The sequence below is a fragment of the Bombus vosnesenskii genome, unplaced genomic scaffold, assembly GCF_011952255.1.
Source record: "Bombus vosnesenskii isolate JDL3184/JDL3185 unplaced genomic scaffold, Bvos_JDL3184-5_v1.1 scf7180000013277, whole genome shotgun sequence".
NCBI classification, from domain to species: Eukaryota; Metazoa; Arthropoda; class Insecta; order Hymenoptera; family Apidae; genus Bombus; species Bombus vosnesenskii.
In genome coordinates, this window is record NW_022882935.1 from 711,143 (window position 1) to 733,931 (window position 22,789).

General features: G+C 37.7%; 4 protein-coding genes across 8 annotated transcripts; 2 read left to right on the top strand and 2 right to left on the bottom strand.

Moving 5' to 3' along the window:
• Positions 1-1,089: 1,089 nt before the first annotated feature.
• On the bottom strand, positions 1,090-4,133 carry LOC117232003 (probable ATP-dependent RNA helicase DDX28). 2 transcript variants are annotated; one of them, XM_033491066.1, is made up of 7 exons: positions 3,320-3,530; positions 3,029-3,247; positions 2,637-2,951; positions 2,306-2,563; positions 2,103-2,219; positions 1,645-2,036; positions 1,090-1,558 (listed from the first exon to the last, which is right to left on the bottom strand). In XM_033491066.1, the coding sequence occupies exons 1-7, from the start codon at positions 3,392-3,394 to the stop codon at positions 1,324-1,326; spliced, it is 1,611 nt and encodes a 536-aa protein (XP_033346957.1). In that variant the 5' UTR covers positions 3,395-3,530; the 3' UTR covers positions 1,090-1,323. The 2 variants fall into 2 exon arrangements, with proteins under 2 accessions (XP_033346957.1, XP_033346959.1); XM_033491068.1 differs by lacking the exon at positions 3,320-3,530 and adding an exon at positions 4,087-4,133 and having other exon boundaries at positions 1,316-1,558.
• A 4,562-nt stretch (positions 4,134-8,695) lies between these two features.
• Positions 8,696-14,693, top strand: LOC117232004 (coiled-coil domain-containing protein 170). 4 transcript variants are annotated; one of them, XM_033491071.1, is made up of 16 exons: positions 8,696-9,135; positions 10,353-10,448; positions 10,525-10,656; positions 10,721-10,909; positions 10,992-11,261; positions 11,343-11,487; positions 11,586-11,755; positions 11,881-12,081; positions 12,190-12,333; positions 12,463-12,540; positions 12,736-12,899; positions 13,007-13,115; positions 13,239-13,475; positions 13,560-13,732; positions 13,998-14,115; positions 14,400-14,693. In XM_033491071.1, the coding sequence occupies exons 1-16, from the start codon at positions 9,013-9,015 to the stop codon at positions 14,424-14,426; spliced, it is 2,376 nt and encodes a 791-aa protein (XP_033346962.1). In that variant the 5' UTR covers positions 8,696-9,012; the 3' UTR covers positions 14,427-14,693. The 4 variants fall into 4 exon arrangements, with proteins under 4 accessions (XP_033346962.1, XP_033346960.1, XP_033346961.1 ...); XM_033491069.1 differs by having other exon boundaries at positions 8,697-9,135; positions 11,583-11,755; positions 14,400-14,692; XM_033491070.1 differs by lacking the exon at positions 14,400-14,693 and having other exon boundaries at positions 8,698-9,135; positions 11,583-11,755; positions 13,998-14,202.
• Positions 14,694-15,944: 1,251 nt separating this feature from the next.
• LOC117232005 (melittin-like) lies at positions 15,945-16,494 on the bottom strand. Its single transcript, XM_033491073.1, has 2 exons — positions 16,354-16,494; positions 15,945-16,156 (listed from the first exon to the last, which is right to left on the bottom strand). Exons 1-2 carry the CDS (start codon positions 16,453-16,455, stop codon positions 16,088-16,090), a joined length of 171 nt encoding a protein of 56 aa, XP_033346964.1. The 5' UTR covers positions 16,456-16,494; the 3' UTR covers positions 15,945-16,087.
• Positions 16,495-20,913: 4,419 nt separating this feature from the next.
• Positions 20,914-22,760, top strand: LOC117232062 (circumsporozoite protein-like). Its single transcript, XM_033491200.1, has 4 exons — positions 20,914-21,190; positions 21,275-21,940; positions 22,129-22,230; positions 22,354-22,760. The coding sequence occupies exons 1-4, from the start codon at positions 21,130-21,132 to the stop codon at positions 22,515-22,517; spliced, it is 993 nt and encodes a 330-aa protein (XP_033347091.1). The 5' UTR covers positions 20,914-21,129; the 3' UTR covers positions 22,518-22,760.
• The last annotated feature ends 29 nt before the right edge of the window (positions 22,761-22,789 follow it).

A 22,789-nucleotide genomic window follows, 5' to 3' on the forward strand; every position in this document is an offset into this window, starting at 1 on the left:
ATTGTACAGAGAATCGTCGAAAATGTTCTAACGTTTGTCCTAATCAGATTCACTGCGACCGTAATTCAACGAATTGACTCTTTGTAATACAGGTCAGCCGTGTCCGATTCTTTAATTCAGAAATTAAGATTAAATTAGAACATCGAATGCTCTGTTATAATATCGGATTATAGTTGCTATGGGAGACGAAAGCTGCAAGACATCGTTTTTTAAATAATTGAAATATGTACAATGTTTTTGGGGCAGTCGTTTGTCAATGTTCGAACGAAGATATGTATATGTACCTACTTAAAGAATTATATACAAGATTTTGAATTTATTCAGAAAATACTTTCATTAACCTACAGCGACGGTTTTTAATTCGAGCATCTGGACGTATATCTATGAAATTCCCCCATGTATGTCTTACGTGTCACGCAACCACTAATACTAATTATGTAATTCATTTTCATTACTCTATTCCTATTTACTATATTACCGTTTCTTCTTTTTTCGACAGTTAACAGTTTTTTTCGTTAATAAGAAACTGGTTATGTTACCAGCCATTTTTCTTACGAAGTAACACGGTAGCTTATCGTTTCTTACGAAACAGATAACAAGAACGATTTTAATTTGATACATCTTTCCGATACATATTTTGCTAAACTTACGATCGAGGTAAACATTTTTTAAGATATCGAGAAAAATTTGATTTCGCTGATTCATGAGTGATCACCTGCACTGTAAAGGCATGACATTGTGTACCGCGGAATATTACGGAAACGCGATTGTATGACACACCCTTTATAGAGAGGAAGAGAGAGTGACAAATGTTAGCACGAGTAAGCACGCTTAATTTCACTAAAAGTCAATGCGAGTAATAAACTGGTCTAGACGCACGGTCCGGATTATTATAGAAGTTCTGCTTGCGATACGTGTAGGCGGTCAGTGTGGGAGTGTCGCCGGACATGACGGAACATTGGATCGACGGATGAATGGAAACACATGTGTGGGTGCATCCTTTCTCGAACCAAAAACATAAAATTTTGAAATTTCAAAGATAAAACAAATCAACACCAAGCGTAGGGTTAACAAACATTTCTTACTAACTTTGTTAAAAGTCGAACCTTTAATAGAACTGAATAGGTTTAAGGGCGATGACACTTGGATAGATTCTTCGACCCTATCCACATTCATTGCAAAGGCTTCACAGAAGACTTTTCGTATCAGCGAACGTGTATCACGAAAATAGACAGAATGGAAAGAAAATAATAGAAGTGACTGAAAAAGCGGTCAAATTTTATAACAAGCAAACGTCCTTTTTTTATTCATAATATATAAATTTCAGTATGGAATATTTTCGACTTCATCTAGATCTTCGATCATTTCCTCTGTAAAATTGTATTCTGTTTCTTCTTCCTTTTCGTCTTCCCTATCCAGAAGGTTAAACACAGGTATTGGTTTCATTTTTCTAACTGCCCTTTCAATTTTTTGAACTACGACGATTTCGCCCGGTTTGGAAATAAAATTTGTTACTCTGGACACACCTATGGTACCTATTCTGCCAGCTCGACCGCATCTAAATAAAATGTGTAATACTTTACTGTCTTTTTCAAATAGAGCATTTAGAATTTAGAACGATCGTCACTTATTTAAATTGAATACCTGTGTATGTAGCTGGACGTGTCTAAGGGAAAATCATAATTTAAGATATGATTAACCATTATTGTATCTAAACCTTGGGATCCTCCGTTCGTTGTAGATAACACCATTGTTTTGCCATTTAGGAATTCCCCGTATTTTCCTCGTCGTACATGTAATGGCATATCGCCATTTAAATTTGTAACTTTGACACCGCATTCGTGTAAAAATAAGGAAATCCAATAGGAGGTACTATTTCGATTGCTGAATACAATTACACGCTGTTTATTTAATACTTTGCTTTTTACATATTTCACAAGCTCTATGGGCTTTTGGCTTGGAATTAATCTTACAAACTTTTGTGGAATCAGTATTCTATGTAATTTTTCCGTTGTTACATGTTCCAAAGAATTTATCTATAAACAAGTTATTATAATCCTTTAAAATGAAATTATTTTACAAATAATTCGCATACTACTTACATTTATGATGTCGCTCAGCACAGTTTTAAGACCTGACGGAATTGATGCAGAGACTAAAACGAGTTGGGCTGTTTTAGGAAATTCATTCTCAGTTGTATCGTACTGATGATACCCAATCTATACAAATTAAAGTAGTTACTAAGAAGTATTATCGTGCATAATTATTTCATGGAATGCTTTATCTATTTTTTTATTCTACATACCGGTATTCTCCTCAGAAATATTTTTAGCTTTGTCTCAAAGGAAGAATGAAACAAAGAATCTGCTTCGTCTAACACGACAAATCTTACAAATGCGAGATCATATATACCAAATGTTGTCAATTTACTAACAACTCCAAAACTACAAACTAGAATATCAATGTTCCCCACAGGAGGATCCGATATTATCTTTTTTGTCCTCCCACCAGTGACTATCTTTGTTTTAATATTAAGGTGCTTAGATAGCTTAATTAGTTGCAACTAAGAAAAAGAATATATTTTTTAAACACTCTTCTCATAAGTGAAAGGATTATATTAAATTATTGCTACAAACCCCGATTTGTACTGTTAATTCTCTTGAAGGAGTTACGATTAATCCTAATGGTGTATTTATGCTTCTTTGCTCTTCTTTTTGTTTCCATAACACAATTTTAGTTATCAATGGCAGAAGATAAGCTAATGTTTTCCCACATCCTGTTTCTGCTGCTATTAATACATTACACTCTTGAAAAATTTTTGGTATTCCAAGCTTTTGGATTTCTAAAGGTTCGTATATATTTAAATCTTCTAAATTATTACATAAAGAAGCATTTACATCAAGATCCTGAAATGTTTCAGAACCAACTTCCTCATTTGTTTCCACAACGTCCTGAAGAATTAATTACGATCGGTAAAAGAATTACAATAATATAGCTATAGATACAAATTATTATAAACAAAAAATACATTGTTGTAAGGGTATATAAAGAAATGATCGCCTTTAGACTTTCTGTTTTTCCAGCTCTGACTGGCCAATATCGGTTTTTCTTTGGAAAATTTATCACCTTCGTAAAAATCATACATCTGCTTTTTACATTTTATTATTGGTGTTTTTGTTTTCTCATGTTTTACTTCATTATCAGCGACGTCATTCTCTTTTCGTCGAATTTTAACTATCGCCCTTGCCTAAATTAAAATTTATAAGTGGTTAATTATAAACATATTAGGTAAAGTAAGGCGGAAGGCAAAATTATTTACATAGTGTCGTGTAACATTTAAAAATGTCGCATTAATTTTGGTCTTGCAACCCACGTGACAAAACTGAAACAACATCTAGTACAATTTATGTAAAACGAAAATAGCTTCTATATAAGTTTTTAGATGATTTTAAACAATATTAACCACATATTAACGTGTATAATGTGCCCATATCAAAACTTTAGGACACTAGTATCATAGAAAAAATACTAGTATAGATGACACACTTGTACACATTTTTACTAGAGACGAGATGATATTTTATGGAAATTGGTGTTATGCGTTCTGAAACTGATTGCGTTCGAAAAATCAGAAATTTTATCATATCACGCCCTCTACCGTTGACTAATTGTAACTACAGGATAGATCTGACATTCAACCACTCGTGCCAGTTTTGTCGTGTCCAATCTTACGATTTTCACATCGTATGTGATTTTATCGATGCAAGTATACATATGGTCATATAAACAAATCGTGAAAAATTAACATGTAAGACAACGATGAATAGAGTCTTTTTGTTTTTATCTGAAACATTCATAGCATTTCATGGATGCGCAAAACGTAAACCTTATTTTCCATGTTGATTTTTCACGACTCAATTCTCGGATGGTTCCTTTTATGCTTTCGCCATATGAGTGTCGAGACGTGTTTATATGACCGTGAATAGAGGTTTGAGTGGTTATGTTAACATTATTAGTTGCTTGCATTCTTTGTTATTATTGTAGACAAAGTATAATTTATTTCATTTCCTTCTCATAGCTTTTTACCTTTCTCTCGTCTCTTTCTACATTTTGTCTCCTTTTTTCTTTCTCTCTTCATTTATTTTCACGTTTCTTCCTCCTCTCTCTTTCCTGTTATTATAATTATTAAAAATATAATTTTATTTCAAACTAAACATGATTTATGCTTTCAACTAAATAACTGACTTTATTTAATCAAATTAAATCATAACACGTACGAATAGTTTGTCCAACGAGACGACGCAGTAAACGTAGACGGAATTTGATTACTGCGACTGCCAACAGGTAACATTTGAGTATCAACCGCAGTAATTAAATTTTGTTTACGTTTACGACCTAGTCTTGATGGACACATTATACCTAATTCCTATGTACGCCGTTGTAAATTGCGGAGGGTGTAAGAGACACTCTGATTTTGCCAAGGTTGGTATTTTAGAATCTGAAACACGGAGTTCTATATAATGACGGGTCTATCTGTTGTATTTAGTCAATGCTTGTATGATTTAGAATTTAGAATTTAAAACGGTGAGTCGTATCAAGAGATTTATCATCTGTGGCGCATGCCTACATCGTACATCTCTAAGTATGACAACAGATGTCGCTCGTCCAATGTTATATCTGTTAATCTATGAAGTACTTATCGTTTTTTTTTTAATATTAATTTAAGAAATCGTATTTTATTTTACATATTTATATTTCCGATGAATAATATCCGAAACATATCTACACTTCGCATGACAACTGTTGACTTGCCAATCATACCACCTTGAAGGGTCTCAATGACTAGTGTTTTTATGAGGTTTTGTACAAAATCTCATATTCCATTCGATTTGCAAATACCTAACAACAAAACGAACGTAGATACCTGTTAAGAGTAAGATAATTGTGTGATATATAAAAACATTTATTCTATTCAGTTCAGGATCAGACATAGCTGACGCAAAATAAGTGAGTAGTCTTCACATTTTCTTCTGTCACAATTACAGCATTTCAAATGTATTTATATAATCGAACGCAAACATTAAAATTAATTTTAACAAAAATATTTTCCCCCTATCAACAGAGCAGTACAATTACGATCATCTTTACTATTGCGATACAATGTTATTACAGTCATAAATGTCGTGCATAAATTTTACATCCTTTTGTGCAATTTTAATACCCTAATTGCGACTAATGATTGGTCAAAGTCGATCGATAGGAACCGAACGTGACTATAAAATTCATTCGTAAAGTTTAGACGTTTTATTTATTGTTAAGAGTCACAGTGTTAATTATGTCTAACAGTAAATGTTGTTTATGCAATGTTCGTAATTTTCTGTTCGTATAATTACAAGTGATATATTGCACGCAGCTCGCACTTAAAGAGATAACATGTTTAACTTGATAAGAAGATCGCATGAATCAGTCGTTAAATTTGAACGATTGTTATCTATCTAATGCGCGCATCGAAGGTTTGCGAAGCGCATTCCAATCTGTTGTTGTTGAACGTACAATAAATGTTACTTCATAGACGAATCATCTGGAGTGTTTTAGTCATCGAGATCGCGTAAATCGAAATTAGCTTTACCGATTTAAATTACGATTATTACAATACAATATGAATAATTTTTAAATTTCGTATTTATCAATTCATACATTGATCCAATCAATTGGTATTGACATGTTGTTTTTATTAAATTTGTACAACTTATTTTGATAAATTTTTGGTTATTTTTATTTACTGTAGTATTCCTATATATTTTTACAATTTTGCGGGTAAAAATTGTGATCAAAAAATTTAAATCATACGAAATTGCTGTACCAAGAACATAATTTCTCGATTAAGTTCTCGGAAAGAAAGGGTCGTGTACTTAAATCCTTTTGAGGCTGTTTTACCATCAACCTAGAGCATCGAATGCACATACCGCCAACTCATTCGAGATTTTGCGATTTTTGCCAATTCAAGGCTTAGTTTTAGTATGTTAATGAAGATTGGGTGCTTGACCGATGTATGTATTTAGCTACAGACATAAAATTTTGTTCATCTTTTGCTCTTTTTGTTGCTCCCTCTATTTCTTTCGTTAGTCTTTTGATTTTACCATTAGACGTAATTTGGCTGTTGGGTCACTGATAAATTGTGTTGCGAATTTCCGATTGTAAGTCAGACTACCTATACTTGATAATACATAATTAATAATTGATTTGAGTATACAAAGATGAAAATAGGAAGCATACAAAATTCACATTTCTATGTTTCAGATGTATGAAATTACAATTTTATTTGAAAGTAATTAATCGAATCATCTACATATTGTTCTGCAATAATTTATTATTTTGACAGTGTGTATGTTGTCTGAAGTATAATAGAAGAATAGAATTCTATACTTTTTTACGATTGCATACCCTGTTTTATATTTTATTTATATTTTTATACAAGACTTTAGTTTTTATTCAAACAAGTACCATGCTCGATCGATAACGTCGCATGTGATCCGAAAATAGTAAGGATATCAGGCGACTCCCAAAACGTGGGATACGAAAAAGCATTAAATGTCACGTCTATTCTGTACCTCTTATGTGGTTTTTAGTTTATATTTTTTATGTTCGATCATAGTTATTGCCTTCATCGAAGGATGACATGAAATACAAAATCCTAACCGTTTGTTCCCAGCGTTCTGTGGTGATCGATTTCTAAAGTAAACTCTCGGCGTTAAGGACTTTACCCTTTCCACGGCAGTTTTCAGAACTATGTACTGTGTACATATACGACCGAACGAAGTCCCCTGTAACGACGGACCCATCCTGTACTTAGTCAATGTCTCTATAATTTAGAATTTAATTAATTTAATCTAGTTCATTGTGCTCCTTCTTCTGTTTTACCAGCAATTCTTACATAATTTAAGACAGTATTATTTCAACGAAAGGTGGCGTAATGATAGAAGCCATATCGCATGTACTTCGCTTCCTGTTACTTGAATTTTCGCGCGCCAATTCAAATTATACCTGTCATATTTTTTAACCGTAACCATTTAACTCTTTTTTCTTATCCCTTACTCTGACTTACGATATAATTTACATGTTACTTAGTTTATTTACATTTATACATTACATTACATCGCATTTAGAATTTATAAGGATAAGTGTATCAAGGACGATTTATCATCTGTGACGTATCCCTGTATCGTACTCTACCTCTAACTATGAGAACAGGTATTGTTCGCTAGATGTTATATCTGTTAAATTGCAAAGAACTTATTGTTTTATTTGAATATTAGTTTAAGAAATCGTATTCTATTTTATATTTAGAGTTTTACATTTAGATGAATAATATGCGCAACATATCTGCAATTCGCGTAACAACTGTTCACTAATCGACCTTGTTGCCTGGAAGGGTCCCAACGACTGGTATTTTTACGAGGTTCTGTGAAAAATTCCATATCCCATTCGATTTCTAAATACCTAATGTCAAAAAGAAAGTATATACGTATTAACAGCAAGATAATTATGTAATATATAATAACAGTTATCACATTCGGTTCAGGGTCATAGCTGATGTAAGATAAGTGAACTGCTGAGTAATACATTTGTAGTCTTCGTATTTTCTTCTCTCACAATTACAGCATTTCAAATGTATTTATATAATCGAACGCAAACACTAAAACTAATTTTAACAAAAATATCGTCCCCTATCAACGGATCAGTACAATCACGATCATCTTTACTATTGCGATACAATGTTATTACAGTCATAAATGTGGCGCGTAAATTTTACGTCCTTTTGTGCAATTTTAATACCCGAATTGCGACTAATGATTGGTCAAAGTCAACCGATAAGAACCGAACGTGACTATAAAATTTATTCGTAAAGTTTAAACGTTCCATTTGTTGTTAAGATTCACGGCGTTAATTACGTGTAACGGTAAATGTTGTTTATTGTAATGTTCATAGTTTTCTGTTCGTATAATTGCAAGCGATGTATTGTAGGCAGCACGCACTTAGAGATATAACACGTTTGACTTGATAAGAATCCGAATCAATCGTTAAGTCCGAACGATCGTTATCTATGTAATGCGTGCATCGAAAGTCTGCCAGGCGTATTTCAATCTGTCATTGTTCAACGTACAATAAATATTGCTTCATAGACGAATCGACTGGAGTATTTTAGTTATCGAGATCGCGCGAATGGAAATTAGCTTCGACCATTTAAATTACGATTATTACGATACAATTTGAATGATCGTCGAATTTCGCACTCGTGGATACAGACGCTGATTCCAATCGACTAACATAATCGTTCAACCGTTAAAAATTGGAACCTTATCGTTGAAGAGAGACGATCAACGGTTTCTTCGTTAACGGCGAATTGATTATGTTATCAGTCAGTTTTCTTACGAAGTAGCAGTAGCTTATCATTTCTTATAATTCCTACCTGTAATCTTACGATCGGGCATATCGCTTTTAGAGTGCAATTAAGAAAAGTTTAATCTTGCCAATTCACCTATACTCTAAAGATATGACATTGCATATCGCCGAATATTATGGAAACGCGATTGTATGGCACACTTTCTACAAAGAGAGAGAGAGAGAGAGAGAGAGAGAGAGAGAGAGAGAAAGAGAGCAATGTTAAAAAATATTTGAAGATATTTATCGGAGATGGGGAGTTGAAAAAGACGGAGGGTAGTTTCTAGGGATCAATGAAATTCGATTGCCTGGAAGTCGGCGTCGCGAAGGGGATGCTAAAACGACGGTTCGTTGCGCATCGACGCGTCCTCTTTGTTGGAAACGCTTTTACACCCTCGAACGTTGCGTTCGGAGGCCCTCGTTACTCCGAAGAATTTCTAATAAAATGTCAATGAAGAAAGCAGATCTTTCTTTTTAAGTGGTCGCGCAACGTGGAACGATCGCGTAGTTGTATACATATGTATAGTGTAGAAGCTGAAAAGTTTCGAGAGTCGGAGAGCAGCGAGGAAGATGTCGTGCGAGGAAGAAAGAAGAGAAACGGAGGAGTCGAGGGAAGCTACGGAAGAAGGAAAGGAGGCCACCGAGGAGGACCTTCGGATTTTCCAAACGCTTTGTATATCATCGCCTCGAAAGGTGTTCTTCGTTCGCGTCACATCAAATCTATCACAAGAGCCTAGACGCACCCGTTTATTTGCACATATCTATATTAGATACATACATACGTGGAATGACTGTACATATTAGCAAATTCTTCTCGTCAAACGCACTTTCTTTTTCTACCGCGTAAACATTCGCGTTGATAGTTTGTTTTTGCTTTTGTCGATGTCAACGCAATCGCAAACCACTCGTCGTTCACATTTTGCACGAGGATTTCGTTTCGAAGGAGACTATCGACGGGGAACGACGACTAGTTGCGTACGTACGGGATGCAATTTGTCGAACTCGTTTCCCCCTCGATTACGATTACTCGCGATCTACGCGAGCGGCTAGTACGCCGGATGATAAACAACCGACACGATCGAACAAATTGTATTTTATTTTCGAATTAGCCGATTTGACGATATCATGATCGAAATCGAATTTGCTTATTTTTTTTTTTCGTCAGCGATCGTCCAATTACTTGGATCGTGCGTTTGTTTAACGTAGATATTGACTGGCACGCGAGTGGCCAGGGGTTACCTCGGTTGCCATAGCGTTGCTGCATACAATCGATTCTACCTGTCGCCGTACGCTTTTATCCCTGTCTCCCTCGTTCACCCTCGTCTGCACTCGGTTTCTTGCGCATTCGTGGTCGCAGCCGCGAAATATTAAATCGGTATGTTTCTGTAAATCTTTGCTGGTCTATGACAATCGTGCCGTTACCACGGCATAGGCTTCCTATTAAAACGGATAAGAGCATCTGATAATAGCGAGTGGCTGTAAAGGAAATTATCGACGAAATACACGAGTTTCAAGGCAACGAGCTTCATCGCCGTGTATTCGAAAAAACCGTTGTCTTTCGATCCAAACGAATCGAAACGCGAAATCGACGCGGATATTTTTTACTCGGGAGCTAGGACATTAACTTAAGACATAAATTTTCGAATACTTTCCAACGTACTAGAAACGATCACCCGGGATAGACAACGCGTTCGTAGGCGGCATAGCGTGCACGGTCGAAGCGATCGCACGGAAATAAAATCGGAAGCGGAAGATAGAACGCCGCTTGCACGTTGCGTTTCACGAAGCTTCGTCGAGTGACTCTAAGAATCAGATAAAAGCCGAATAAAGCGTCGCTTGTATGGCCGTTCCCTGATATCGCTAGAAAGTAGATATATTTGATATATCAGCTTTTGAATCTGTTACCGTAGATCGTCGAGGAGGAAGCCATGACCCACGATCTAACGACCACGTTGAGGAGCGAGCTAGCAGCACTCGAGTATAAACGCGACCGGTTGATGTCCGAGGTAAACCTGTTCCATCTGACTTTGATCGGCGATGCGATAGTCGGATAATAATAATCGGCAGTATGTTCGCGCCTAGCTTCAAGAAACGAAGAATCTCGTGAGATTCCGGGATCAACGAATAGCCGAGTTGCAGTTAGAGGCAGAACAACTTCGCGAACAAGCAGCCAGACAGAATTCCATCGTGTCGAGCTTGAAGAAACGCATACAGGTCACTTTCGGCTTCTTTAGTTGGTAATATTTGACCTTCGTTCTTTCTCTATTCGACGGTTTAGGAATTGGAAGAACGCGAGAGGAATCTTTATACGAGCCAAGGAAGGAACGAGACCGTGCTACGTTCTTTGCAACGAGATTTAAAGTATCATCAGGAGAAGAATCGGGAATACGAGAAGAAGATACGTCAGCTTGAACAGACCGTGTCGGAAGAGATCGAATCGAGAGAACGAGCCCGTTCAAGTTTTCAGGTTTGATCCGCAAACTCCAAGCCGATTTTATCGCGATCGATCGATTTGTCGTTTACACGGTCGATATGCTCTTTCGATAAAGGAATTTACGCGGAGATTGGCGAACGCATTGAGCGTCGAGTATCGCGAAACCGTTCATCCTAGTCCTGAAATCGTGATGCACAAAGTGGAGGAGCTGGTGCAAGAAGCGAATCGCGTTCGCGCGAAGAGTACGAGTATCGAAGCGCAACTGACTACCGCCGAGGTAGACTTTAGAAGCTGCCGGGATGCGTTGGACCGTACCGTAGCCGAGAAGGAACAACTTCAGCGTCAAGTATCTTCGCAATTGGTCGACTTGGATCGTCTCAGACAGGTATCCGTTTATCTCTCGAGGCGCGTGCTTGCGAAATTTGCCGCTGACGGAACTCAGAGATCTCGATCGCTTGTTTGTCAGGACAAAGAATGCCTGGAGATGCGATACAAAGTGGCGGAAAGGGAACTGGACGGGTTGAGGGATAAATTGTTAAACGCGAACAGAAGCATAAGCAACGCGACCGGAAATATATCGAATCAAGAGGCGTTGATCGGACAGCTGCGAGGTGATTCGTTTGGCGAATATATTCTTCGCGTTTCTCGTTCTTCGTCTTCTCTTCTTTCTTCTTTTCCTTCTTCTCCTCCTTCTTCTTCTTCGCAGAAGATCTGACGCAACGGGACGAAAAGTGTCAGCGCGCGCAAACCGAGTTACGCCACCTTTTGGAATCGTTGGCAACGCTCGTCAGCGGTCCGAACAGATTCATCGAGTCTCACGAGAACGTCATTAAGGATCGCATTAGGGAGATCTTGGCCGAGAACAAAGATCAGGCTCTTGTATTTCTTATTCGTTTTCCTATTATCTAAGGACGTGACGTTTGATAACGTGCCCCGTTGCACGCAAGCGTCGAGTGGAAACGGAAAATTCGTAATTCGTTGAACGAATCTTTCCTCTTGCCTAGGCGATTCAAAAGCTTCGAGACAAGGTAAACGCGGCGACGGAATCGACTACTCGGCAGGGCGAATTGATCGAAACGACTGTGGCGAAGATGCGAAATCTCGAGGACGAACGATCGGACCTGGGGAATAAAGTTCGCAAATTAGAAACCGAGTTGACCGATTGCGAGCTGTTGAAGGAATCTCTGCGCAGAGAAAAACAAATGGTAACCGTATGCACATGTACGGATGTACGCGCGCACGTGTAAAGCGACGGCTTTAAAGCGACGTGATTTCGATCGATCGTACGTATCGTGCGTTTCGAATTGTTCCAGTTCGTAACGTTTCTCAACCGACTAGGAAAAGCGATGCAATTGGACGAGATCTCGGAGGAAATGGGTCTCGATCTTCAAACGGAATCGCTTCTGATACGAGCCGAGCAACTGGCCAGATTAGAAACCGACAAATTAGTGGATAAGGTAAAAAATACGAGATATCCAACTGACTCGAGGTTCGATTTCACTTTCTCCATCAAATTGCTAATGTGTTGTCTCGTTTGTTCTGTGTTTGTTTGCGTCGCAAATGTTGCGGTTTCCGCGGTCGCGCAGTTCTCGTGCTGCGACTACACCATCTTACCGAGGATTCGACGCGAGCGATCCTTCCACGAGCTTCCTTCTATGAAAGAAGTAAGCCAAATTGGCGGGCGAGATTTACCAAATGGTCCAATTTTCTGAATTTTATTTCGTATGGGACGCGACGACGACGCTCGAGAACGCTATTTCTGTCGCGACCATAACACGCTTTTATTATCGTACGCGCAATTCTATTCACAGTTCACGCGTCTGTCAGTTCTTCTTTCTCTTGTTTCCCTTGCTACTTAGACCTCGGTGGTGTATCAGCTGCAGCGTCGCGTAAGGACGCTTCGGGAGCAATTGCAACGCCGGGATCTTCATTTGGATCTCCTTCGCAGAAAATTATCGCTTCAAGAGGACAGCGTGAAAATGAAATCGTTGCTGCAAAGCGAGAGAGACGAAGCGAATCTTCGGTACGTACACGTACAGCGAATTTACCGCGCTTTTCCGCAATATAGGTAGCAATTGGAAAACGTTGCAAAGCGTTTCTCCACCTTGACGACTAATCGTTCGTTTCAAGAGCGAAGAAGTTGTCGAAACAAACCGATCGCTTGCAAGTTCAACTTTTGGAAGAGAGGTCAAGAAATCGCGAGCTAAGCGCCCAATTGACGGAAGCCGCGGATTACAAAGTAATCTTCTTGTTTGTTTCCTCTTACCGCGCTAAACGACACACGCACGCACGCACACGCACACACACACACACACACACACACACACACACAGAGTGGTGAGAGTCGATGTTTGAAAACTAGATAGCGGCTTTGGAACGCAGTCGAAAGATAGAAGAGGTTCAAAAACGGCTGGTCGAGAGCGAGATGCTGAGAACTCGATGCAACAGAAAATTAACCCTCTTGAAAGAACAGATGAGAACAACGAGCGAGACTGCCGAGCAGGAAAGATCCATCAGCGACCATTCGTTGCAACTGCTTAGGGACGAGCTGGCGCAAGTCAAACAAAATCTTTCCGAGATGACGAAAAGGGAATCCCAGGTAAGTAGGCGTTTGCCAACGAACTTGACATCGCGCGAGCTTGCGTGGTTTCGATCTTTCAATCGTTACGGTTTCCTCCTTCAGCTGCAAAGTTTCCGTGTTTCCGTGGTGAAATTATTATCGGAACCAATTTGCACACCCGATTACGAGATAATTTCGCGACTGCAAAAAACAATAGCGGCACATCGTGATTTCACCATGCTGTCGCGCCGATACGACGAGCCATTGGATACGACCAGTCCTTCCAGATGTACAAGGTAAAGCCCCATCTTCGGTTTATCTTTCATAGACGATAATGTCGGTTTGCTTAGGTCGGATTCGGTTTTTCTTTTTCCACATATCTGAGAATACGTGCGAGAAACGTGCCATAACTGATACAGCGTTGTATAGAAAAGAACGTTATCGATATTTGCTCGTACGCGATACGAGCAATTTCTCTTTGCTCGTGTGCCTGTTGCGATCAGAAACCGAGATCGAAAGTAACGAAATAGTAGCGAAAACGCGCTAACCACTCTGTTTCAGCATACATACGATGCATCCTCCTAGATCGCCAGGGTCGCGATGCGCTCGTTACGAAGACAGCGGATTTGCAGATCCGCCGGATCTTCGCGATGTCGAAGACGAATTCAACAAACGACCGGTACGAAGCAGCCTACTTCCGTGACGTTGCGTCGATCGACGCAATTACCGCGTTAAACGTACGAATATTTCGAGCACGTAGAAATACGAGAAGTTTGATTAGACGAAAAGAAAAAAAAAAAAAAAAAAGAAAGAAAAGAAAAGAAAATGACAAACGACGAAGTAGTCTCTTTCTTCCGATTTGTATTTCTTATGTCACAAGCATTGTTGCGTACGCGACTCGGTTGGAAGCGAGAGGAGAGCTGGTGTATAGCGTCGGTGTAGAGTGGAACAACCGCATTCCAGGATGCAGACGGTAGAGAGCGAGACTGAAGTTGCTGTGCTGGTTGAGCGCGGGAACGCGATGCAGCGAGGTAGACGAGAGGGGACCAAGGAGGACGAAAGGAACATCGTCTAGCAGTATGCGAATCCGTTCGAGCCTCGTATCTCGTATCTTCCTGCTCGAACCAAAGTGTGCCGCGCACTATATGCGTGTCGAGCACTACGCAAACAGACCTCTGGCTTTTCGAAACTTTCCTGGTCTTCTTGTCCAGTCGTATTCCAGAGGACCGATATCGCAGACGAAAGCAAACGAAATGTATTTTCATTTCCTTTTTTCTCCTTCTTTGCCGTTAATTCGTATTTTTAGTTGTTCTACCGGCCACTATTACCTTGAGTCTATACGCAGTCTTTCGGAGTGTAGAAAAAACGCCACGTTAAATACCACGGTATCGCGATACAAAAGGAGCAACAGAAATGGGAACGGTAAAAAAAAGCAAAGTAATCATAGATAGTATGTATTTGCGATATTGTTGGAAGTTATTATTGCAGATAAACTCGGCTTTTACGCTATGGCGTTTTCCAAAGAGCAAAGAAGCAGGGTTGCGTGATTTTATGGGGCGTGTTTCTTGCTTAGTAGAAAAGTACATACGTACACTATGTACAGCACATACCTACACGTAGTACGTCGTATACTGGTTAGCCCTGAACTTGGCCAGCAGTGAACTACCTCTTTCTTTGCAGGAACGTGAATGCGTGAATGCAAAGGCGTCATCTTTGGCCTCCTTATTTCTCGTTGCGTGCAAACACACGCGTTACGACTATTTCGACGCCAAGCAAGTACACTGTACATGTTACTTTCCACGCTTAAACACGTACCACGAAACGATATTGTCGATCCACTGTCAAAGCTAGCAGCTATTTAACGACAATACATTTCGTTCACACCTTGGCCACTCTTTCGTCCATTTGGAATTATCGATCGCGATCGAAAGTACGAACAGAAAATTTTCTGTTCGAGCATATTTTTCTTTGATCTCGGTTCAACGAATTTACTGGAAAGTTTCGTAACGAATCTGTCTTCACGTTGGATGCGTACACCGACAGTATACCGACATGTTGATCAGATTCGGATGAAAGTAGGAAAATAAAGATGAAGTGGAAGTACTTGTGGAATTATCTTTTGTAATTTTGATTATTTCGATTATTATTCAGGTGATTAGAGATTTCGTTGATTCCGAACATAATCGTGATTTTAGCTTTCTTCGCACAAGTATCGATATATTAGGTTTTTAATTAAGTAGAACGGAACTAGGTTTCTATCCAGGTACACGGCGGAGTGAATAAAGTATCGATAAATAACTTAATCAGCTACGTAAAGCCAAAAGTGTGTATACTACGAAAATGACGATTAAATATGTTGCGTTCTGCTTATCTATCGCTTATGCGCTTATCTATTTAGAAACTAACAATGACTATCAGTGTCCATTTCAATCGCGTAAAAGTAGACGGAAGGACAAAAAGGGAATAAGGATCGTCGAAAGAAAATGCAATGACGAAAAGTTTTATATGTCTAGTCAAACGACAAAAAATTTATATGGCCAATTTCTACATGTTTCGAATTAGTTACGTATACATATATGCATATAAACTCGTCAGATTTAAAAGCCGTTGGTCGTGCCTGCACCCCGTCGTACACGTATCGTCGAGGTCGGTTATGCCAAGTGAGACAACACTACTCCAAGTTTTCCTAAGATTTTCTTTAGGTTAATTGCTTCCGGATCCTGAAAAGAAACACAAAAATTCCAATAGCATCGTACAGGTTACGTGTAAACGAATCAAGTTTAACAGGTCCAGTTACGCGTTATTGAAACTTCCGATGTTTTCTTGGAATATCGTTTCTTAAAAAGCAACATGCAAATATTTTGAAGATGACCGTGGACAAACAACAAATTCAAGAATAAAATAATTCGTAACTTACCGCCTCTGGCGAAGGATTAGGTTCTGGGTTAGCATTGCTCGCAGAAATAAAGGCAATCATAAAAATGACTGCAACGCAAAGTAAGAATCTCATGGCTTTCATGGTTCTCGAATGTTTGTTATTGCTACGTATGTAACTTGTGCGATCTTCCTGTGTTTGTCGAAATCGTCCGCGGCTCCGTTATTTATACCCGAAAAAAATCGTTAAAATTATCGACGAAGTAATACCTATCGTTATATCCTTCATATTGTCCACCAAAAGTACCAAAAAAAAAAACATTAAGATAAACGTGTACATTTACCACAAAAAAAAAATCAGTAAGTTACAGTCGATAGCTTAGAACAATAACAGCGTGAAAAGTGCGTAGAACGCGATTTAGAGTGAGAATTACTTTTGCTTATCATATTCGTTATATTAAACTGTATCGTGTATATCTACGACTCACGTGTAAGGAATATTAAAATGTCGATTACGAAAATGGAAATAAGATTCCATCTTAAAGCTTAAAAAATAAGCCTTTTAAAGCTTAAACGATATTCTGAAATTATAAACTTACACTACTGCATGATTGATAGAAATAAAGCAACCATGGAAGTTGACCTTACAAAAATTTTTCCGCAACCGTTGCATATACAGGGTGGTTGGTAACTGGCGGTACAGGCGGAAAGGTGGTGATTCTACGCGAAAAAAGAAGTCGAAAATATAGAATAAAAATTTCTTTTTTTATTTAAAAAATTTTTTTAGAAATCTACAGTGAGATCCGTTATAACGAGACGCGATAAAGTGCACGCGTACCGAGCGAAAATTCACAGTCGATTTTCTCGAAAACGAAGCCTCGAACGAAAAATTTTTATTCTATATTTTCGACTTCTTTTTTCGCGTAGAATCACCCCCTTTCCGCTTGTACCACCAGTTACCAACCATCCTGTATGTATAGATAGATGCCAGAAATCGTTGTTTAAAGATAGTAACGAGCATAGAGGTCACCTGCTTGCCATCGTTGTATATTGCAATTGTAACTTTAGGTGCCTTTTTTGCGATTCGTATACATACAATTCGAGATTCGCCAAATCCCCATAGTATTAACCGATGACCGTCCACTTGTTGCTTATTTTTTGGATTGGAATATTACGAACGACATAAATAAGATTGTATAAGGAAGATTATTCAAATTTCACTAATATCAAATATACGTGTAACATGTACGGGGTAGTTATTTTTGCCATTATTTTCAGTGTCGTTAGATCAATCGTCGCAATTAATCGAATAGTGAAGCATAGTCACTATTTATCTTATCGCATCGATTCTATCCTCTGTATTTTAATTAAAAATTTTATTAGTCCCAAGATAATCATCTATTTTATACGATGACTTATAGAATCATAAAAGAAAAGTTTCTATTATATTTTTTAGCGACCGACAATAGTAGAATATAAAATATAAAACAGATATAATTGGAAAAAATAGACGCTCCAACAACCGTGGTAAATTAAATACGATTAAAAAGAAATTAAATAACTCGGATAGAACAAAATTGAACGCTGGCGAATATTTGACTTTTTACTTGAATATCATTGGCCTCCTTATTTCTCGTTACGTACAAACACACGCTTTACGACTATTTTAACGCCAAGCAAGTACATTGTACATGTTACTTTTCACGCATAAACACGTATCAGGAAACAATATTGTCAAAGCTGACAGCTATTTAACAACGATACGTTTCATTCACACCTTGGCCACTCTTTCGTCCATTAGGAATTATCGATCGCGAATCGAAAGCACGAACAAAATTTCGTTGAAAATTTGCTGTTCGAGCACATCTTTCTTTGATCTCGGTTCAACGAATTAACTGCAAAGTTTCGTAACGAATCTGTCTTCACGTTGGGCGCGGACAGTATACTGACATGCCGGTCGGACTCGGATGAAAGTCGGAAAATAAAGATGAAGTGGTAGTACCTATGGAGTTATCTTTTCTAATTTTGATGATTATTTTGATTATAATTTAGCTGATTAGAGATTTCGTTGATTGTCAACATAATCGTGAATTTAGTTTTTAATTAAGTAGAACGGGACTAGGTTTCTATCGAGGTACACGGTGGATTAAATAAAGTATCGATAAATAACTTAATCAGCTACGTAAAACCAAAAGCACGCGATCATGGATATATCTGTGTATGTGAAAATGACGATTAAATATGTTGCGTTCTGCTTATCTATCGCTTTTGCGCTTATCTATTTAGAAACTAACAATGGCTGTCTGTGTCATTTCAATCGGATAAAGTAGACGGAAGGACAAAAAGGGAATAAGGATCGTCGAAAGAAAATGCAATGACAAAAACTTTTATATGTGTAGTCAAACGACAAAAAATTTATATGGCCAATTTTTACATGTTTCTAATTAGTTACGTATACATATATGCACATAAACTCGTCAGATTTAAAAGCCGCTGGTCGTGCCTGCACCCGTCGTACACGTATCGTTGAGGTCGGTTATTTCAAGTGAGACAACGCTACTCCAAGTTTTCCTAAGATTTTCATTATATTAATTGCTTTCGGATCCTGAAAAGAAACACAAAAATTCCAATAGCATCGTACAGGTTACGTGTAAACGAATCAAGTTTAACAGGTCTAGTTACGCGTTATTGAAACTTCCAATGTTTCCCAAATCGAAGTTAATCAAAGTGGAATATCGTTTCTTAAAAAGCAGCATGCAAATATTTTGAAGATGACCGTGGACAAACAACAAATTCAAGGGTAAAATAATCCGTAACTTACCGCCTCTGGCGAAGGATTAGGTTCTGGGTTAGCATTGCTCGCAGAAATAAAGGCAATCATAAAAATGACTGCAACGCAAAGTAAGAATCTCATGGCTTTCATGGTTCTCGAATGTCTGTTATTGCTACGTATGTAACTTGTGCGATCTTCCTGTGTTTGTCGAAATCGTCCGCGACTCCGTTATTTATACCCGAAAAAAATCGTTAAAATTATCGACGAAGTAGTACCTATCGTTATATCCTTCATATTGTCCACCAAAAGCACCAAAAGAAACATTAAGATAAACGTGTAAATTCACAAAAAAAAAAAAAAAAAAAAAAATCAGTAAGTTACAGTCGATAGTTTAGAACAATAACAGAGTGAAAAGTGAGTAGGGCGCGATTTAGAGTGAGAATCATTTTAGCGTTAGTTATTATTGTCGTTTCGTGTTTATCTTTAATACGTTTTGTATCTGTCAAGCATAATTTTTGCTAATTTATCTTATATTTAATAGCTACCTATTTCTGCGATATCAAAATTATTACTTTTGTCTATCGTATTCGTTATATTGAACTACATCGTGCATATCTATAGCCCATGTGTAAAGAATATTAAAACGTCGATTACGAAAGTGGAAATAAGATTCTTCCTTAAAGCTTAAAAAATAAGCCTTTTAAAGCTTAAACGATATTCTGAAATTATAGAATTACACGACTGCATGTTTGATAGAAATAAAGCAATCATGGAAGTTGGCCTTCCAAGAATTTTTCCGCAACCCTTGCCCATATATGTATAGGTAGATGCCAGAAATCGTTGTTTAAAGATAATAACGAGCATAGAAGTCACCTGCTTGCCATCGTTGTATATTGCAATCGCACCTTTAGGTGCTTTTTTTTGCGTCTCGTATACATACGATTCGAGGTTCGCCAAATCTTAATGATCGTATCACGTAATCGCTGCATCCCGATAGCATTAACCGATGAGCGTCCACTTGTTGCTTATTTCTTGGAGTGGAATATTACGAACGACATAAATAAGATTGTATAAGGAAAATTATTCAAATTTCACTAATATCAAATATACGTGTAACATGTACGGGGTAGTTAATTTCGCCATTATTTTCAGTGACGTTAGATCAATCGTCGCAATTAATCGAATAGTGAAGTATAGTCATTACTTATCTTATCACATCGATTCTATCTTCTGTATCTTAATTAAAAATTTTATTCGTCCCAAGATAATCACCTATTTTACTCGATGTCTTATCGAATTATAAAAGAAATGTTTCCATTATATTTTTTGACAACTGACGATAGTAGAATATGAAATATAAAACAGATATTGCTCGAAAAATAGTTATTCCAACAACTGTGGTAAATTAAATCTAATTAAAAAGAAATTAAATAGATCAGATAGAACAAAATTGAACAGTGACGAATATTTAACTTTTTACTTGAATATCAGCATCTCACCGTCTAAAAGTTCTTTTCTCTTTTATTTGCTCGAATATCGCACTTAAAAAGATAATAATATGTAGAATGTATAAGATATAGATACGATTGAATAAATTGTGTCTTGTAATATTTGAAGTAATGTTTTACTTCATACGTTTGATCATTTAAACGGATCATCCCATTATACGATTTATGGTATACGTAGTTGTAAAATTGCGCAAAATTAATATCATTTATAGAATGAAGACTGATTCATGATTCACAAGCAACGATACTTCGTTTCTTTGATCCGTTGAAAAATACAATTTCCTTTCCGCCAATGAGGTCAGTACGATAAAGAAATAGACACAGATAACGAGGAACAAGAAATTAACGGCATATGATTTTTTATACGTTAATCGCGTATCTTGTCAAGGTAGTGATATTGATTGAAGATATCTATCCCGATAAGGGTGAAGTTTCCATGATAAGCCAGCAAAGGGTATTTCTACACCTCCAAGCTTTTCAGCATTCGTGGATGAACATTCGTAGCATCGACGTGAATTAAATAGTTATAGCAAGAAACATGAGAGTGCACGAATTTTTAATAATCTTGTTCACGATCGGACTCGTTGCCTCGCAATCGGGTAATGTATCAGTGCAATCAAATATCCACGTATAATTTTTAAATTTACATATGAACAGATATTATATATTTGTCTTTAAATTAGGGGAACGAACGCTCAAGTGCTTCAAATGCGACGGCGATTCGTGTAAAGAACAGAAAGTTTCCACGGAAACGTGCAAGATAAATCCTCCAGACACGAATACAACCCCAACTGTACCATCGGCTGAACCATCGACTGAACCATCGACTGAACCATCGGCTGAACCATCGGCTGAACCATCGGCTGAACCATCGGCTGAACCATCGGCTGAACCATCGGCTGAACCATCGGCTGAACCATCGGCTGAACCATCGGCTGAACCATCGGCTGAACCATCGGCTGAACCATCGGCTGAACCATCGGCTGAACCATCGGCTGAACCATCGACTCAACCATCGACTCAATCATCGACTAAACCATCGACTCAATCATCGACTAAACCATCGACTCAATCATCGACTAAACCATCGACTAAACCATCGACTCAACCATCGACTAAACCATCGACTCAACCATCGACTAAACCATCGACTCAACCATCGACTAAACCATCGACTCAACCATCGACTAAACCATCGACTAAACCATCGACTAAACCATCGACTCAACCATCGACTAAACCATCAACGACCACGACTACACCAAGAGAAAATACTACAGCCGAGAATAAATCAACGGCCACGGCTTCAGTCACGACTGACTCAACGACCAACGCTTCAGGCAAGAAACGTAATATTTATCTCGTATGATTCAGTTTGTAATCGTTGTTCCTTTGATGTATTAGAAGGGGGTTTCAGCTCCTGTTTCATAACGTACAGTAAAAATATAATAGATTGGATAGTTGTGCAAAATGAAATTACAAATTATACTTGTTATATCTTTACAGTACATAATATGTTTTTTATATGTATTTTTAGTTGACATGAATACTGATAGAAAGCGTAGAAGTGTAATCGGTCGGTTCCCACGAATACAGTCCGTTAATGACAACGTTACATATCACTGTTATTTAAAAATTGGTAAGGCATTTTTCTATATTATTTTTTCGATACGCATAGTTTATTCGAAGTTTGTGTTGACGTGAAACACGTAAATGAACTTAGGTTTTGTTAATTAGTTACACATGTATTTTTCTCTTATAGAGAATGGCACGGAATCCAGGGGTTGTACCACGGAAGATGATTTCTGCGAAAATAACGGTTCATGTAAACTCTGCGAAACGGACGAATGCAATTCGGCAACGTCAACTGTTGTATTTACATCTATGATTTTCTCTTTGGCAGTAATCCTATTATTTGTAAGATAAACTAATAGTTTTCTTATCGTGAAGCCACCTTTTTTAACAACAACAATCAACAATGCCTCAGCAACGATCAACTAGATTTTTCCATTTCTGCTTGATAAAAAAAAGACATTGTATCGAACGGACATAGAGTTTTATAAATTTAACAGTAAGAAAGAAGTGGGATTCTATTGACAATTATAACTAAAATAACATATTGTACATATATCTATAAAGTTGTAAAATAAAAGCTTTATTTATGTAATTTAAGATAGAACCAAAATTACACGAGCAGT

Bases quoted from the DNA above. Each gene is read 5' to 3' on its own strand.
- LOC117232005 (XM_033491073.1), bottom strand. From the start codon at position 16,455: ATGAAAGCCATGAGATTCTTACTTTGCGTTGCAGTCATTTTTATGATT. The intron at 16,157-16,353 runs GTAAGTTACGAA...GTTTCTTTTCAG, and splicing joins CTAATCCTTCGCCAGAGGCG to GATCCGGAAGCAATTAACCT.
- LOC117232004 (XM_033491069.1), top strand. From the start codon at position 9,013: ATGTCGTGCGAGGAAGAAAGAAGAGAAACGGAGGAGTCGAGGGAAGCT. The intron at 12,082-12,189 runs GTAACCGTATGC...GAATTGTTCCAG, and splicing joins TGCGCAGAGAAAAACAAATG to TTCGTAACGTTTCTCAACCG. The intron at 12,900-13,006 runs GTACGTACACGT...GTTCGTTTCAAG, and splicing joins AGAGACGAAGCGAATCTTCG to AGCGAAGAAGTTGTCGAAAC.
- LOC117232003 (XM_033491066.1), bottom strand. From the start codon at position 3,394: ATGTTGTTTCAGTTTTGTCACGTGGGTTGCAAGACCAAAATTAATGCG. The intron at 2,564-2,636 runs GTTTGTAGCAAT...TCTTTTTCTTAG, and splicing joins AATTAACAGTACAAATCGGG to TTGCAACTAATTAAGCTATC. The intron at 2,220-2,305 runs GTATGTAGAATA...TAATTTGTATAG, and splicing joins TATTTCTGAGGAGAATACCG to ATTGGGTATCATCAGTACGA.
- LOC117232062 (XM_033491200.1), top strand. From the start codon at position 21,130: ATGAGAGTGCACGAATTTTTAATAATCTTGTTCACGATCGGACTCGTT. The intron at 21,191-21,274 runs GTAATGTATCAG...TCTTTAAATTAG, and splicing joins ACTCGTTGCCTCGCAATCGG to GGGAACGAACGCTCAAGTGC. The intron at 21,941-22,128 runs GTAATATTTATC...ATGTATTTTTAG, and splicing joins CAACGCTTCAGGCAAGAAAC to TTGACATGAATACTGATAGA.